The sequence below is a fragment of the Gossypium raimondii genome, chromosome 7, assembly GCF_025698545.1.
Source record: "Gossypium raimondii isolate GPD5lz chromosome 7, ASM2569854v1, whole genome shotgun sequence".
NCBI classification, from domain to species: domain Eukaryota; kingdom Viridiplantae; phylum Streptophyta; class Magnoliopsida; order Malvales; family Malvaceae; genus Gossypium; species Gossypium raimondii.
In genome coordinates, this window is record NC_068571.1 from 50,958,972 (window position 1) to 50,977,606 (window position 18,635).

The 18,635-nt window shown below is 28.7% G+C and overlaps 1 protein-coding gene and 1 non-coding gene across 2 annotated transcripts; both read left to right on the forward strand.

The window, feature by feature from the left end:
* Positions 1–15,353: 15,353 nt before the first annotated feature.
* On the forward strand, positions 15,354–15,896 carry LOC105763079 (16.9 kDa class I heat shock protein 2). The gene has a single exon (XM_012581191.2). The coding sequence runs from the start codon at positions 15,354–15,356 to the stop codon at positions 15,828–15,830; it is 477 nt and encodes a 158-aa protein (XP_012436645.1). The 3' UTR covers positions 15,831–15,896.
* Positions 15,897–18,398: 2,502 nt separating this feature from the next.
* Positions 18,399–18,480, forward strand: TRNAS-CGA (transfer RNA serine (anticodon CGA)). The gene has a single exon. It is a non-coding gene; the product is annotated as a tRNA-Ser (tRNA).
* Positions 18,481–18,635: the final 155 nt, after the last annotated feature.

Below are 18,635 nucleotides of genomic sequence, written 5' to 3' on the forward strand. Positions count from 1 at the left end.
GCTTTTACGTTTTTTTTTTTTTTTGCTACGTTGACACATAAATTACTAAATTTAACGGGTTTTTTACAAAATTATTATAAAAAATAAAAAAATAACCAAAATATTTTAATTTTTTTATTTACCAAAATATTATAACTTTTTTTTATTTACTAAAAGATTCAAAAAAAAACAAAAAACAGAAAAAAAAAACCTGACACAGCCTGATCAGGCCAATAACATTGGTGGCACCAATGGTGCCAATGTGATTAGCGGCACCAATGATGCCAAAGGACTAAAATATTAGTTAAGGGTAGTTTCAAGGACCTGACATGCAAATTTACTATTTTGAATTTTGAAAGTTAATTGCTCCTGTGCGCACTAAAATTGAAATATGGCTAATTGCCTTTTAAACCCTCCTTATTTATTATTTTATTTTTATTCCCTTCAACTCACTTTTTTATTTAATAAACAAGCCCTCATCTTATTTTTATAGTTAAATAAGCTTTTAATCTATGATTTTTACTAATAAAAGCCCTTTATTTTATTATTAAAGTAAATATATTTTACCTAAAATAATGCTATTTAAAAAGTATAAACTAATTCGCATTTTATGTATTATTTTGATAATTTGATGAGAATAGTTTATTTAAAAATTTACTAAATAGAGTTATTAAGAGTATATAATATAATTATAATTTATTTTTCTATTTGGGTTACATTTATGGGTGATCAGTTTTATTATTACTTACGGTTTTCAATAAGGCATGCCCAGTATTTCTATTAATTTTTTAATTAAATCTAATATTAGTTAAGTGATAATTAAGATACTTAGAATTCTAATTAAGTAATAACTCTATTTTAATTTAATAAACTATTCTCATTTAATAACTCTATTTTCATTTAAAATATAAAATTTCTTGAAATATAAAATTTGTTGCTTCATAATATCTTAAGAGACTATTTTAATTAAAACTGTCTAACATGTTTATGTTATAAGTCTATTAAGAATATATTAAATTTATAAATAGATAAAATAGTTTATGTTTCGTTATTTTTTCCTTTTGATTTAATATTAGTTAAGGAATATATTAAATTTATAAAATTAAAATAGTTTAATTTATTTTTAAATTAAAATAGAGTTATTAAATGAGAATAGTTTATTACATTAAAAAGAGTTATTAAATTAAACTATTTTAATTTTATAAATTTAATATATTCCTTAACTAATATTAAATCAAAAGGAAAAATAATGGAAACATAAACTATTTTATCTATAAACATAAACTATTAAATTTAATAAATTAAAATAGAGTTATTAAATAAAAAGTGAGTTGAAGAGGAATAAAAAGAAAATAATAAATAAGGAGGGCTTAGAAGGGAATTAGCCATATTTCAATTTTAGTGCGCACAGCAGCCGCAATTAACTTTTAAAATTTAAAATGGTAAATTTGCATGTCAGGTCCTTAAAACTACCCTTAACTAACATTTTAGTCCTTTGGCACCATTGGTGCCGCCAATCACATTGGCACCATTGGTGCTGCCAACGTGATTGGCCTGATCAGGCTGTGTCAGGTTTTTTTTTCTATTTTTTATTTTTTGGTATATTTTGGTAAATAAAAAAATTATAATATTTTGGTTATTTTTTATTTTTTTATAATAATTTTGTAAAAAACTCAAATTTAACCATCACTAATTTGGGTTTTCTTCAAAATAAAAAATATTACATACATGAAAATTAATTATATTACTAAATTAACAAGCTAATTAATTTTAAAATAACGTAAGTCGATCCACCTTTTAAAATAATATTCTTAATAGTCGATTGAGTCTTAATTGATTGGTATGAAAATTATTATCAATATAAGAGGACGTGGGTTTAAGTGCGTTGAAACTCATTATCCTCTTATTTATGGATTGAAGAGGATTATAAGTAATTTTAAGTATTGCATAAAAATAAAGCCCTATTACAATTGTCATTTTTTTTGTAAAATCATTCTACATCGATGAGATAAAGATCCAAAAACTTTTGATGAATTCAATTTTTGAGCACTTAAAAAGAAGAAATTCGTAAATCTTAAATTTATGAGACAAGGTTAGGACATCAATTTTTTTTATGAATAAAATAAAACATTTTACAAGAAGTTAGAAAGAGTTAAAAGAAGAATCTACATATAACAGTAAATATTCCCTTTTATCAAAGGCCAACTTGGCAATGAAATCAACTTCAACATTTTCTTCACTAGGGACATCTTTAATGCAAAAGTTGAGTTATGCGCCTGATTATTGTTGAATTTGATTACTTCGACAACGCTTCCTTGATAGCTCAAATAACTCCCATGTTATTTGTCTATACCAATATTATGTCATGTTACCTTCCTTCCACCAACATTATGCCATTGAGAATGCCTCACAATTTAACTTCAAAAACCGAACATTTTCCCAATTTACTTTTAAATCCAACTCTTATGGGACATCAACTTTGAAGTCTAGCTTCTTATATTTTTATTTAATGGAAAGGACATCCAAAGAAGTAGATAATTACATTTATGAAGGGGGTTTTATTGTAGAAATCAACGTTTTTTTTTTCTCTTTAAATCTATAAAGATATCTATAACCTAAATTAAAAGTTATCCCAATCAAGGGGAATGCACAATTTCAATTTTGGGTGCAATTAAGCTAAGCTTGGGCAGGGTTGAAGGAGTATTTAGGGTATTTGTTTATTTTTATGAAAAGGAAATAAGAAGAAAAAAAAAGAAATAGGGAATAACATAAAAGAGAAAAAATATTGGTGTTATTTTTAAGGTATTTAAAATATTGTAATTTTATATTCATTTTATATAATGTTTTACAGCTTACTGTAACCTTATTGTATTTTAATTATTTTTGGTTGTTATATTTGTATCATGTTTCATTTTATCCAATATTCTGTACAGTTAATCATAGTGATTAAATTTAGGAAAATAAATTCCATGTTTATATTTTATCTACATTTATTTTATATTTTACATAATTTATTGGTTCAATTTAGAACAAAAATTATATGTTGATGTGCTTTTGTATCATTTTATGTATTTCAAGTATATTACAAGTTTGTATAAAGTTTCACATATTAATCATCATTTCTATTTCTATTTTTTGTCTTATTTATATTAATTTTTATGCCATGTCATGGTTTTATTCTTTTCCATGTTATTTTCACATTCCAATGATTTACTATAGTAATTCAAATTTATTCTAAAATACATTTATTTTTAAAAATAAATAATAGTCCAAAAGATACATTATTATAAATATTATATTCAAAATTTTAACTTAAGTTTTCAGAGTACGACAATAGTCAAAGCAAATTTAAGAGGTAGACAGAAACTTTGCCTCTAAAAGGGAAAAAATTGCTATGCAAATCTTAAGAAATAATTAAATTACATTTTGACTCCTTAAAAATAAATAAAAATTAAATTTACTACAATGCCAATTTTTTTATTACATGACTACAAAATGAATATTTATGTTATTCTAAAATGTTATGCTAACACATTTAACAGAAAAATTTTAACTATATTAACAATTATACTTGAATTTTGAAATTTAAAAAAAATAAAAAAATAATTAAAAATAAAAGTTGGAGTGAATTAAAATACAAGAACTTTGGGTAGATTCCAACCTTGGAAACATTCTTGGGTTTGAAAAAAATGGAAGGTAAGTGGATAGAGCCCGGTCTTTGTGATATCTTAGACTGGGTAAAGTAGTGAAACTTGAGCCAATAGTAAAAAGATTGTAAGGCCAACTGTTTGTCTCTGTATTTCAGCATATATGAATACTAGAACATCGTTTAATGGTTCCATATTAAGAGGCTTAAGGCAGGAACTTTTCACTCTTCTGTCCTCTTAATTTTTGATGATTGATTCTGGAAAAACACCCCGGCTGATTATAGAAATATGATTTGTCAGATAAGAAATTTAGTTGGAGGAGATTTTACACCGTATGTCGCAGCATCTCCTGTCCGAAATTACAAATCAAAAAATGGTCTAGAAAATGCAGTTTGATGTTATTTCATATTTGATGATTTGTGACAGGGGGCATTTTATGTATCGTGGTAGAAAGAATTTTCAATTGAAGCATAGACCCAAATAAACCCATGAATTACCCATTGAAGATTTGCTTTGAATTTAGTGGAGAGGGACAAGGGGAAGCAGAGGTGGCTGCAGCGAGAAGCTGCTGTTTCCAATCTCACATAGACCAGAAATAATATACCGTGATTTCCATTGGCCGCCGAGCTTGGTAACGTAAGCTTGTAACCTAGGTGGGGCACTCAGCGTGGTCTGATTCTGGCTTGTCTGTTCCAAAGCTAAGAGTTGAATTCTGGGTCTCGTGGTTTTTAGAGTTAAATTCTGATGCTCCACTTGGAACTGTGTGGAATTTTAGGGATAAAATAACCACGTTTGAATGAAATTACAAATTGAAATGATTTACCCGGGACTTATTGTAAGGCTTTAGCTTGATAGCAATGCACCAGTTGGCCATTAGATTCTTCTAGGAAGCCTGATGGATCATTAACCTCTTTTTCAGAAACAACATTAGTTATACAATTAATTAAATACAGTACTTATCATTATCAAGAACACAAGCTCTTAGTCTCTTTATTTCTGTACTATAAAGATCATAGTTTCAGGCTTTCATCATATATGAACACTAGGTTCCATTTTTTAAGAGGCTAAGGGCAGGAAATTTTCTATCCTTCTATCCTCTAATATTGATGATTAATTCTAGAAAAATACTGCACCTGGTTATAGAATTATGATTTGTCAGATAAGAAGAAGAATTTGACCTCTCACTTGTGCAAATAACCAAAAGTTTGAAGTGTTTCATATTGGATGGTTTTGTGAAGATTCGATCCGACAACAGGCGGCATTTTTTGTATCATGGTGGGAAGAATTTTCAATCGAAACATAGACCCAATTAAATCCATATATGTCCATCTTTTATTAACAAAAGGAAGGAAAGGAAGTTACCCATTGAAGGAGATGGGGATTCGCCATAGATGCGCTTTGAAGTTATCGAGGGGGACAAGAGGGAAGCAGAGGTTTAGGTTGAGCAAAGAGTTTCCAATCCCACACAGATAGAAGACAACAAGTATTAGTTCTTTATATATCTACTTTCCCGTATTGCTGCTTGCTGAGCTTGGTAACGCAAGCCTGTGACCTAAGTAGGAGCATTAAGGAGCTGGAACGTGGGTTCCTTTCATTGAGCTGGATCCGTTGTGGTCTACATCTGACTTGCCCATACCAAGCCGAAAGTTGGGCCGAGGGTACTGAGCGAAAGCTCCGGTTCTCGTGGTTCTTAGAGTGGAGAGTACTGCGTGAGGCTGGTTTCACAGAGCAGCGACTATCTCCCGCTTTCGGCAGTGGTAGGATGACAAGTCGGTTCCACTTGGATCCATCATAGCTCGGTGAGTTGACCTCAAACTGAACCATCACTTTTTTCCTCATTGTTTCATGTGGTATATTAAGTTTAATTGAGAAGATTCAAATCTTCCCGTATGGCAGAATTATTTAGAGTTATTGTTTGTTTAGATTAAAATTTGACAATTCTTCCTTTATTTAGAAGCTATAACTCGAGATATTTTATATATGTTTGAATAATGTTCAAGCATTCAAGATATTTTAAATTATATAAAATTCAAGATATTTTGATATAAATATTAAAATTATACATAAACTTCGACTTCATATATGAGCTTTAATTTTGTGTGCACATAAAATTTTTATTTGATTCAATTTTTAAAATCACTTACAACATTATCAAATTAACACAATTTTAAGTTGATAGCATACACAAACAATTATATTAACCCAATATGAAAATAAATATATTAATTCATTTATTTAAATGTGTATAATTAAATCAAAATCAAAATTTCATGTATACATAAACCACAAGTCAAATTTCATAAGTATGATTGGCACCAAATCAATTTTTATTTCTTTTCCTTAGAACAACTATCCAAATTCAGTTATACCTAGATTAAGAATTCCCAGAATCCAAGCTAAGTAATGGAAGGGCTTCATACGAGAGTAAAAAACCCCTAAATCAATTCAAAGGATTGGGTAGAAGTCAAAGATGAAATAGCCAAAATAGCTCACAGAAACCTTACTTGCCAATAAAGCTTGTCAAGAGGGTAGAGAGGCATAAAAGTTAAGCAAAAATTAGGCCATTCTAGCTTTTGCTTTGTTTGTTACATTAAATTCAATTTCATCATATTTATGCATTTGCATTATGTTGATATTTTTACCTTTTTACTGTTTTAAATTTAATAAATTTATAATTTTTATGCGTTAATATTTATATTTATATTTATTTTGAAGTTAACACCATTCATATTGGCTACTTAAATCAAAATAAATTATGACAAATATTAACTAACTAATTAACTAGCTCGCACGTAATTTTGATGTGATGGGATCCAAAGCAATTTTTTTTCATTTTGTATTATCGAGTTTTAATTATTTTTCTCCTATGTTAGTCTTATGTCTCAATTTATAGTATATTTTGTCGATTCTCTAAATTTATTTACTTAAAAAGTTTTAATCATTACATTGATCATTGTTATGATACTTACTATTACCAATCCTCGGATTCTACACAGTTTGTATGTTAAACTCGTAGATCAAGCTTGCATGATTTTAAGTGTTCGCAGGAGGGTACTTACACTCCCCTGCGAGGTCACACGTGGGATCGCGCATGAAATCGTATAAACACGTGTTATGTCTACAATAGAGTACGTGTTGACATGCACGAAACCTATTATAGAATATGACATCAATAAATAGTAACAATATCATACAAATATATAACCTTACCATTTAATTAAAACTCTAAATCCCAGGAGCAAGCTGATAATTCGATTATTTTATATGCTGTTCAAATTTTTTAAATTAATTCTTCTATTTTTAATTTTAAGAATTTAGTACTTTGATTTAAAAATAAAAGACCAATTGATAATATAGATAGATGACTTTTGGTTAAATTTTGTTATTAGATATTGTACTTTATGAAAGTTGTGGATTTAGTTTTATATTTTAATTTGATTAATTTTAGTCTTTGTACTTTTTGAATTTTGAAATTGTGATCTTGGCCCAAACGATATGAGTTAAATTCAATTACTAGACCTATACTATGCAATTAGATCATTCTACGTCCCTATATTTTTTGAATTGTGAAATTTCAATCTTAGCATAAATGACCGTCATAATGCATTGACTGGATTTTTATGAAAAATATATAAAAATAACAAGCAAACATGACATTGCACATATTAAAAATAGCAGAATTTAAAAATTATAATTTATCGAAGACTGGAATTTTAAAATTAAAAAAATATAGAAATTAAACTTACAACTTTCATAAAATACATAAACTAATAATAGAATTTAACATTTACTCTTAATTCATATCTTTGAATATTAGAACTCCACATATTCAAATTTAAATTTAATTTGAAAACCAGTCAAATAAAAAAAATCTAAATTCATGAAACATAGACCCAACTAAATCTATGTATGTTACCCATTGAAGGAGATGGGATTCGCTTTGAAGTTATCGAGGGGGACAAGAGGGAAGCAGAGGTTTAGGTTGAGCTAGGGGTTAGAATCATTCGATTTGATTCGAAGAATTCGATGAAAAATTTAAATTGAGTTCGGTTGCTAAAATATGATTCGTCAACTCGACTAACTCGAAATTTTTTAACTTGATTCGACTCCACTCAATCGAATACTCACCCTTAGGTTGAGCAAAGAGTTTTTGTCACAGATAGAAAACAATAAGTATTAGTTTTTTATATATCTACTTTCCCGTGATGCTGCTTGCTGAGCTTGGTAACGCAAGTCTGTAACCCAAGTGGTAGCATTAAGGTGATGGAACATGGGTTCGTTTCATTGAGCTGGATCCATCGTGGTCTACATCTGACTTGCCCATACCAAGCCGAGAGTTGGGCCGAGGGAATTGAGCGAAAGCTCTGGTTCTCGTGGTTCTTAGAGTGGAGAGTTCTGCGTGAGGCTGGTTTCACAGAGCAGCGATCATCTCCCGCTCTCGGTAGTGGAAGGATAACTAGTCAGTTCCACTAGGATCCGTCATAACTCAATGAGTTGATCCCTGACTGAACCACATCTTTTTTCGCAATTGAAAAAGAAATTCCTAGAATCTTCATATTATGAATGATGTATGGCATAATTATTGTTTGTTTAGATTAAATTTCGACGACTCTTCCTCAATTTATAAGTTATCTCAAGTAATATATTTTATATGATTTGTCTGAATAATGTTCCAAGAATATATTATGAAATTGTATAAAATTTTACATAATAATTTGGTTTAGGTATATTTTGACACATTCGTGTATTCATGTTGTGTTCATATTATTTTAAAATATATATTAAAATTATATATGAACTTAGATTTTGTGCGATTTTATACATGAAAATTTTGATTTAATTCAGTTTTCAAAATCACTAACAACATCATTTTATGTTAGTATATTGCACATACAAATAATTATATTAAATTCAATTTCATCATATTTATGCATTTATATTATGTTAATATTTTTCCTTTTAGTGTTTAAAGGATAATAAATTTATAAAACTTTTATCTATTAATGTTCGCATCTATTTTTACTTTGAAGTTACTATCATTTGTATCCACAATTTAAATCGTATAAATTAAATTAAATTAATTAATTAATTAACCTCAATTCAACTAATTAGCTATCTCACACGTGATTTTCACAAAATTCATTTCTTTTCATATTTTATCCAGTTCTAATTATTCTTTCTGTTATGTCTGAGTTGATAGTATATTATTGTACTCTAAATTTATTTACTTAAAATTTAATCATTACATTTATCACTAAATATCATATTCCAAACTCTAATAAAATTTTCAGATATTTCTACTCTACTTTCAAAATTAATTCTTCAATTTAGTGTGTCTGCTTATTTGATTTGAAAAATAAAACAAAACACCAATTGATAATATAGTTAGTTGACATTTGTTAAATTTAAATTTTTTCTATCAATTGGAGTTTACTTTTGGTTAAATTCTGTTTTTAGTCTTTATGCTTTGATTTGATCAATTTTAGTGCTGTCTTTTTGAATTTTGAATTTTTTCTCTTGACACAAATAATAGCAGTTAAATCTGTTTTATTAAATTCAATTACTAGTTATGTACTATTCATAGAATTGTAGATTTAGTCCATATTCTCCAATTAGATGATTCTATGTCCTTATATTTTTTGAATTTTGAAACTCCAATCTTGACGTAAATGCATTAACTAGATTTTATGTGAGTAATATATGAAAATAACAAGTGAACATGACATTGAACATGTAATAGGCCATTTTTGCCCGGACCCAAACCAAACCAAATAAAATAAAAAAATTTAAAATCTAAATTAAAAACAGTCCATTTACAGAAAAAAAAATCAGACCCAAAACAGCCCAAAAAAACCCTAATGGCCCAATAACCTAGACATTTTTCAGTAAAACAAAAGAAACCCTAGCCCCATTGCCGCTTCTCCTCGATCACGCCGCGCGCTCCTTGTCCCGAGGCCTAACGCGCGTCTGTCGCCTTGCACCAAAACGGCAAAGGGCGTCTCTTCCCTCCCCTCCGTTGACCGTGTCAGTACTTGCAAAAAAGGGAATGTAAAAGGACAGAAACAACAACAAGAACAATAGAAAAATAGAAAAAAAAAAACAATGTTGTAATTCGACTATAAAAGAGCCTAAAAAACCAGATTGTAAGGAGGATTTTTAGGAAATTAAAAAAAAAGAAATCGAAATACAAAAATTAAAAAAACTTCAAAGGTGATTTTTATTGTGGGAGTCGAAAGGTCGATCGGTGGCCATCGCGGCGAAAGTTCGCCGACACCAAGGCCGGAGTGGGGAAGGCTGAGAGAAAAAAAAGGGCTAAAAGAGTTTTTTTTAACAGACAAAAGTATTTTTTTTTTAATTTTAGTCCTTTTAAACGATGCACATAGGGAAATTTGGGATATTTTTCCGATCGGTCCCTATCCCTTTTAGCGTGTTACATTTTAGTACTTATTAGTCTATTTATTTATTTTATTTATGTGCTTAATTTCATTTAAATTTTGATTTAACCCTTTATTTTTAATCTTTATTAAACTATTTTCTTTTATATTTATCTACTTATTTATTATTTCCTTATTCTTTATCATATATCTAAAAATTATTGTTTATATTCCTTTTATTTGTGTATATTGTCATCATTATTTTTATTGTTTTAGTATATTTCTCGTATACTTAAATGTAATATTACTTATTTTATTTTATTTATTCTTTTACTTTTAAATACTTAAATTTAATATTATTTGTTTTGCCTATTTATTTATTTATTATTCTATTATTTTTTAAATAATTAAACTTGATATTACTTATACTTCCTTTCATTTTTTTTATTTTTTATTTCAAAGTTACTTTATTTGTTTTGTTATTAATGCCATGAATTAATATTCTTATTATTGCCATATTTACATTATTATTACTATAGTATTTATCCATTTATTTGTTATTTGCTATTCTAATATAAATGTTCTACCCACATGTTCATCTTATATTATTTCACTATCACCATATCATACATTAAGTTAAGCAATTATCCACGTGTATATTATGCCGAATAAGTAAAATGCATATCATTTTAAGCATTATGTTTGTTTATTTTTGCACGATAAATGAAAAAGGTAAAATTTTTAAATCGTGGCAATATTATTACTTTTAGAATTAGAAAAGTCGTGTTCCTAACTTACGGAGTATGGCTTCTTTCTAAAACCGAAATAATCGAATATCCATTTCAAAAATATAAAAACGAGATTTAAGTAACGATTTAAACGGCGATTATTCTGATTTTCGAAAGCTAAAGGTGTCATGTCCTAACTCACAGGGCAAGATCCTTATTCTCGATTAATTTGGAATAAAGCCTTTTTTATTAAAATATCTTAACACGAAGTGATCGTGTAATGGCCTAAATTCAAGGTTATCGGAACAGTGGTTTCGTAACCACAAATCCGATTTAAAGAGAAATTTATTTTAATATTTTTCATGAATATTGATATGATAGGAAAATCGTATGAAAATATAGATAGAAAAATTTTACCGATTTAGTGGTTAGTTAGAAAAAGAAATTATTGAAGAAATTGGGTAAAAACAAGGTATCGAGACCTCGATATCGTAAAAATGAGTCATAAATATTTTTATAAACATTTATGAAGTATTAGTAATATGGTATTAGAATTTCGTTAGAAAATTTCTATGTTTGGGTAGTTAATTAAGTGAAAAGGACTAAATTGAAAAGGGTGTAAAAGTTACTAGAAGGATTAAATAGCTCAATTGCTAAATGAGGAGGGACATAAGAGATATTTTGGGCTGCATAAGCTGTGAAAAATCAGGAGAATTGGTGAAATAAGGGCAAAATGAGAAAATAACAAAATTTACTAAAATAAAAATGGGACCAACTTGTAATATATAGAATTCTCCTCATATTTTCTTCATTATCATCAGCCAAAAATGTCCTAAGGGTTTATTAAAGCTGTTATTTCATAATTTTTGCACCAAGTGAGTTAATCCTTGCCTTTTTCTTGTAATTTTTGTGTTTCTAAGACTTTTACAACTAGGTCCTATTACTAAATTCATTAGTTTTTGATTTTATGAATGAAATTAGAAGTTTCTATGAATATGTGCTGGAATTTTATGATGAAATAGCATGAAATTGAATCTTTAATTTGTTTATGATATGATTTTATTAGGTAATTTCAATAGAAATTGATTTGTGAGACCTAATTATGAAAAAGTTTGGAATCAAAGTCTAGTGCTAAAATTCTGATTTCCAAAGGTTATAAAGTAGTTTAAAGTGATGTAATAAAGTGCTAATTGAGAAAAAATCATCTCAATTGAGAGGTTAATTGAGCAGGGACGAAATTATCATTTATTGAAAGCTTAGGGGAAAAATGGTAATTAACATCATGCACTAAAACAGTTTTGGACAGCAGCAGTAGGTTAACTTTGAAAAATCACCATAAACTGTGGAAATTTAATTAGAGGATGAATAAAATATGAAATTAAAGCTTATTGAGTCTAGTTTCTTATAGAAGAAACGATGTAAGCAATGGAATTGTAAATCATGAGATATAATAGGTTTTGTGAGACAAGATCAGAATGATTTCGGGTTCCCCTGTTCTGACTTTGGAAAATCATAAAAAATTGGATAAAAATAATTAGGGGCTCAAATTTATATGTTTAAAATTATTAATTAGTCTATTTTCAAAAGAAATAAACGAGAACATCATCCAAATCCTGTAAGAAGAGATAATTAATTTTTAGTGAAGAAGGGTCAAAACTGTCAGACAGTAAAATAGGGATGATTTTAAAGAATAAACTGTACTTATTGACTAAACAAAAATTCTGAAAATTTTATGGTAAGAAGGTATGTGAGTCTAATTTCAAGGAAAATTAGCAGATCTTAATTTGGAGTTCCGTAGCTCAAGATATAAATAATTTAGTGACTATGACTCAATGAGACAGCTTTGAATGAACTATAAATAATAATTGGATTATAGAGAATGTTACATGTGAACATGAAATGTATTAAATTTTATGATTAAATTTCTTTATTTAAATCCAAAAAATTCAAATACGAAGCTAGATCGAGGAAAAGAAAAAGTTCGGGATTAGTATATTTTTGCATAGGAACAAGTATCGAGATAAGTTCGTGTAACTTGAATTATATTCTTAAATGCTTGAAATGTTTGTTATTGATGTGAATATGATTTGAATGTTCATTATATGAAAATTGATGAAACATTGATATATTTGATAAAAAGGGGAAGAAATCCGGGTTGAATGGAAGGAAAATTCGATGGATCTCTGAAAAGGAATTGACGGTAAAAAGGATCTAGCCCGGACGAGTGATCCTATTATGATATAGTCCTCCCGAAGAATATGTGGAAAATGGATTTAGCCCGGACGGGTAATCCGAATTAGGGTCTGAATTTAGCCTGGACTGGTAATTCAGATCCAAGCTCATTAGAGTAATTGTCATTGCAGGGGATTTAGCCTGGACTGGTAATCCCGACAATACTCTCTGAGTTTATATTACAGGGGATTTAGCCTGGATTGGTAATCCCGCTATAAGGATGAGGTTCGCGGGAGTGTGCTCTCTAAAATGGAAATGTGCACACATGAATATGAATTGACGGACCCGGATTTGTACACTTAGGTGTACCCCTGAAAATCCATCGAAATTCCAAGTAGTTTAACGGGATAAATATGGAAAAATAACAAGGAAATGGAAATCATGGTATTGATGAGCTCATCAATCATGGTATATATATTATTGATACATGAAAATTATTGAACTAACTTGAATGTTGAGTTTGTGCATGTTAAGGGAATAATGCATTGAATGGATGTATGAATGTTTATTGCATTGCATTGAAAATATTAGGTAAGTATAATTCTTGTTACATGAGCTTACTAAGCACAAAGTGCTTACCCTGTTTTCTTTTCCCCTGTGTTGTAGTGTTAAGAGCTCGGAGGTTGGATTTGGTCGAAGACGTATCACACTATCAACCTCATGTATAAGCTAGTAAAGTAAATGTTAATGTGAAATGAATGTATGGTTAGCCATTGGTATGGCTAACAAATTTTGGTTTTGGTATGTGATGAGGTTCTCTTATGAATATGTTAAATTTATCTTGAAAATATGTTGAAATGGATTGGTTGTGTTGGATTGGTCTCGGTTTAAAATTGGAGGGAAGATTATATATTTATAAAGGGGTTATATTGAGTTCATAAAAAAAAAAGACTTTGGGATTTTGCGAAAAAAATTTCTTATGGTTTCGATTTAATCTCGGTTTGGTCCCGATGTATGTTTTGGGCCTCGGAGGCCCATCCAAGAGACGTCATGACATGTTTCGATAAATGAATAGTATTTAACTCGTAATAACAAAAAAATTATTCGGTAAAATCTGGTAATGCCTTGTACCCTATTCTAGCGACGAATACGGGTAGGGGGTATTACAGATTGCATTTTAAATTCTATCCAAATTTTTAATTTTCGACATTAAGACATCAAGTAATCAATTAGGTACCAATTTTGGGCGTAACAAGGGTGCTAATCATTCTTCGTGCGTAACTGACTCCCGAACCCATTTCTTGAATTTTGTAGACCAAAAAAATTATTGTTTTAATAAATCAAACCTTTTATTAAAGCGATCAAATTACGAGGTAATCCGATCACACCTCATAAAATGGATTGGTGACGACTCCCATTTTCGTTTTTAAAATATAAGTCGATCTCAAAAAAGAGGTTTCGACAGCACATATGATAATATGTTTGCTGCATCAGATTTCGAAAATAGCAGAATTTAATTTAATGAATTTAATAATTATAATTTAGTGATGATTAAAATTTTAAAATTTAAAAAATATAAAGACTAAATTTACAACTTTCATAAAATATATAAACTAATAACACAATTTAACCTTTACTTTTTATTCATATCTTTGAATCTTAGAACACGTATTCAAATTTAAATGAATTCTATTAACAGTGATATAATTAAACTTTAATTTTTAAATTAGACAAATAAAATAATTAAATTTTGAAATTTAAAATAAAAATAAATTTCAAAATTTTAAAAATTACAGAGTTAAACCAATTTTATTTTCCATTTGGTGTTGTTTAAACAGGATCTCAATAAAATTGAAAAGAAAATATTTCAATAACTATCGATTATTAGATAAAAGGGTCCAGTTTATCCGAAACTTCCTCCACATATTAATTCGGAGAAAAGATTGCATGAAACAAATATATTATCTCTCTCCAATAGTTTAATATTATATCAACAATTTCATTCTGAATTTTAAGATTGTCAATTAGATTTGATTGACATTAAACTATTGAAAAATAGATATAGACAACGTGACGTCATTATTCATACAATCTTTTCCTATTAATTCGTTGGTATAATTCTCATTTACATTTCTTTACTTTAGAAAAGTTAAAAATTAGCTCTTTTAGTTTAGTTTATTAAAATTTAATCTCGAAAATTAACTTTTAAGCAAAATTATTAAAAACAACTAGATTAACTTTGATAAATTAAAACAGGGAACTAATTTTTCCAAATTTAAAATAAACCTAATTTATTTCACCTTATTTTTTTAAATAATAATAAAGTGAATCGTTGACAAAGAAAAATCTCTCCAACATTCTAACTCCAGAAATTTCAAGAACACTCTTTCCTATCAAAAACCTACAGTATATATAACATCTAAAGTCTAACATCATACAACACAACATCGAAAATGTCTCTGCTGCAAGTCTTAAACCAAAGCAACATCTTTGATCCTTTCCAAGGTTTATTGTGGGCGCCTCCGATGAACTGGAAAGAAACTCCCGACTCCCATGTGTTCGAGATCGATCTTCCCGGGTTCAAAAAAGAGGACGTGAAGCTACAAATCCATCAAGGAAGTATTGTTTGTATCAGTGCGGAAAGAAAAGAAGATGCCGACGAAGAGGAGAAAGGAGGGAAGTGGCGGTGGCATTGTAGAGAAAGATGGGGTGGTGGTGGCAACTTTTACAGGCAATTCCGTGTGCCCCCAAATGCGAAAGCTGATGAGATGAAGGCTTCAATGCGTGATGGTGTGCTTGTTCTCGTAATACCTAAAATCAATGAAGAAGTAAACGTAAAGGGTAAAGAGGAGAGGAAGAAGATGGAGATTGAGATATCAGAAACTCAACCTTCTAAAGGACTTGGTCGTTTCTTATGCTGCAAAGCTTGAACAAGTTGGGAATATGTTCTATTGTACTGTGTGTTTGCCTTGTAAATTATTTTTTCAACAAATTTATTTGATCTAGTAATAATAATAATAGAGTAGTAGGTGTGTAATTAAAGACTATTAGAGTTTGTAAAAAGTTGGCTTGATTTTCAGCTGCATTTTAAGGTTTCAGGTTTCACTTCACATCTTGATTAAAATTTATTTCCATTTTCAGTTTAGTTTGAGATAATAAGCTATTTAGATTAAGCTTAATTAGAAAAACGATATAATATAAATTTTATTTTTTGAATTATTTAATGTTTAATTTTAACTTTCAAATTAAAAACTAATTTTAAGAAACTATAAAATAAATTTAATCTTTTAATCAGTAATTTTATAATAAGATTTGAATTTTATTAAAATGTTAGAAGCCAGCTTAAACTTAAAAAATAAAAAATAAAAGCCAAATTAATGAAACACATAAATATTGATGGCATAATAATTTATTTGGCTTTTTAATTTTAGAAAAAATTATTTTAGTTTTTCATTTAATTTTCCGTCTCTTTTAACTCTTAAATTTACATCCAAAATGAATGTAAAAGTTAATCGTTAACTTTATTAACATGATATACACATGGATTGCCACCGAATGTCATGCCGACAATTAATTAATTTTCTAAAAGTTTAAAAATTCAAAAAATATAAAAATATTTTTTAAAAATAAATAATTTTTACTTTAGAAAAATTAGTTAATTGCTAACATGACATACATGTAGACTACCACATGGATATTACGTCAACAAAATTAACAAACGTTAATTTTATATCCATTTAGGAGTGATTTATCAGACAATGTAAGTTCAAAGGTTAAAAGAGACAAAAATTAAATGAAAGGTTAAATAAATTTTGGTTTAATGATAAATTTGGCCACTAACATTTGCATATTTTGTCAAAATGGCCTTAATTATATTTTTGAACATTTTTTACCATCAACTTTTGGTTTTTCTTCAAACTACTTTTCCAACATATTTAATGAAAGTACCGCTAAAAAATTAACGGAATGATGTGGAATTTCATATGTGGAATATTTTTAATGAGATGTAATTTATTACTTAAATAACCCTATAAGATAATTACATGTAGAAAATAATAAAATAAATAAATAATACATGAAATTAATAAAATAACTCTTAATTTAAAGAAAATAAACGTAATTATCTAAAAAATTTAATTCAAGAGAAAAACCTCTCAGTAAACAAACATATAAAATATTGAAACCTTTTGAAACAAGAAAAAGAAAAATTGAAACCTTGAATTTATTCATTAAATCTATTAGAAAAATAGTTTGAAAAAAATTAAAGATTAATGGCTAAAAAGGCTCGAAAATATAATTAGGGTCATTTTGACAAAACATGCAAACGTTAGTGGCCAAATTTATCATTAAGCCTAATTTTTTTATAAAGTTAGAGGAGAAACAAATCATTATCTTTTAACATTACGCCACTTAAATAATATATATTAAATTAGATTTATAAATTACTCTAGAGTCAAATGTTATGATAGTTAATTTTACATATTCAATAATAGATTAATATGGGCTTAATCAAATTAGATTTTTTTTTCCCTTTAAGCCGTGCTCAAGCAGCTGCCTATTTATTTTGTCTACTGTGCTAAAATGATAATCACCTTGAGCTCTTCCCAAGATGGACCCTTAACACTAGCTTCACTAAAGGGAACATCCATGTCCGACCTTACTTTCAAGAGTGCCAAAGTCTTCTGCCTTTAAAAGAGCAGTCACCTTCATCAACTCTGCCTTTATTGTCTTCACTTGAATCGTTACTATTGCCGTTGGAACCAAACATTTTGCTTGCAGCAGCAGCAGCTTCATTCCTTCCATTACGACCTCCTTCGCTGCTAAATGTGCCTACAGCAGCAGTGACAACGATGTCGCCACCAGTTCCTTTGCCATTTCTGCTTACAAGAACACTAGCACTTGTGCCACCACCACCCAACAAGAGCCAGCTATTTACTTACAGCTTTCAATGGCAAAAGGGAAAAACAACCCTTATATATATATATATATATATATATTAAAAGAGAAAAGAGGTGATGAACATTTTTCTCTTCTTTCAAAAACCGTTTAGTGTGCATATAGGTGATCAAATTGTGTATTCATTATGGTCTGTACGACAATTATTTGTTGGATTCCTTCTGGTGGTATTTGCAGTCGAAACTATGTCAGGGGTCCACGGAACCCAGTTTCACCAAATAATCTGCTTCTCTATAAGCAAATTGAAAAAGGAAAAAACGAATAAGCTTAAAAGTGTTGAAAGGAGGAGGAAGATGAATTGGAATGGAAATTAAGAGTGAGCATGTAAAATATTATTGTTAGGTGACATTTTATTATTGGATAGGACCATGACTATAGGACTTATGCAATAAATTTTGTCTGAGTACTTAAATATTACCAAATAAAATTAATTTATCGCTAATTCATTAGTAAAAAAACTTCTACTTTTATCAATTGTATCATATGTGTTGAAAAGAAACTAGATTGTTTAATATTAAATTTATAGAAAACATGAATCAAACGTCGATATGTCCGAGTGGTTAAGGAGACAGACTCGAAATCTGTTGGGCATTGCCTGCGCAGGTTCGAATCCTGCTGTCGACGATTCTTTTTCTTTTTAAGAGCCAAGGAGTTTGCGTCCCTGGCATGCTATTGCTGCTCTGCCGTAAGTAACCTTAAATTGCCTTCAAAGGCATGCCCATCAATCACATCCAAATTAGTATTTATATTATTATCCTTTTCACGACTTGATACCTTTT

Bases quoted from the DNA above. Each gene is read 5' to 3' on its own strand.
- LOC105763079 (XM_012581191.2), top strand. From the start codon at position 15,354: ATGTCTCTGCTGCAAGTCTTAAACCAAAGCAACATCTTTGATCCTTTC.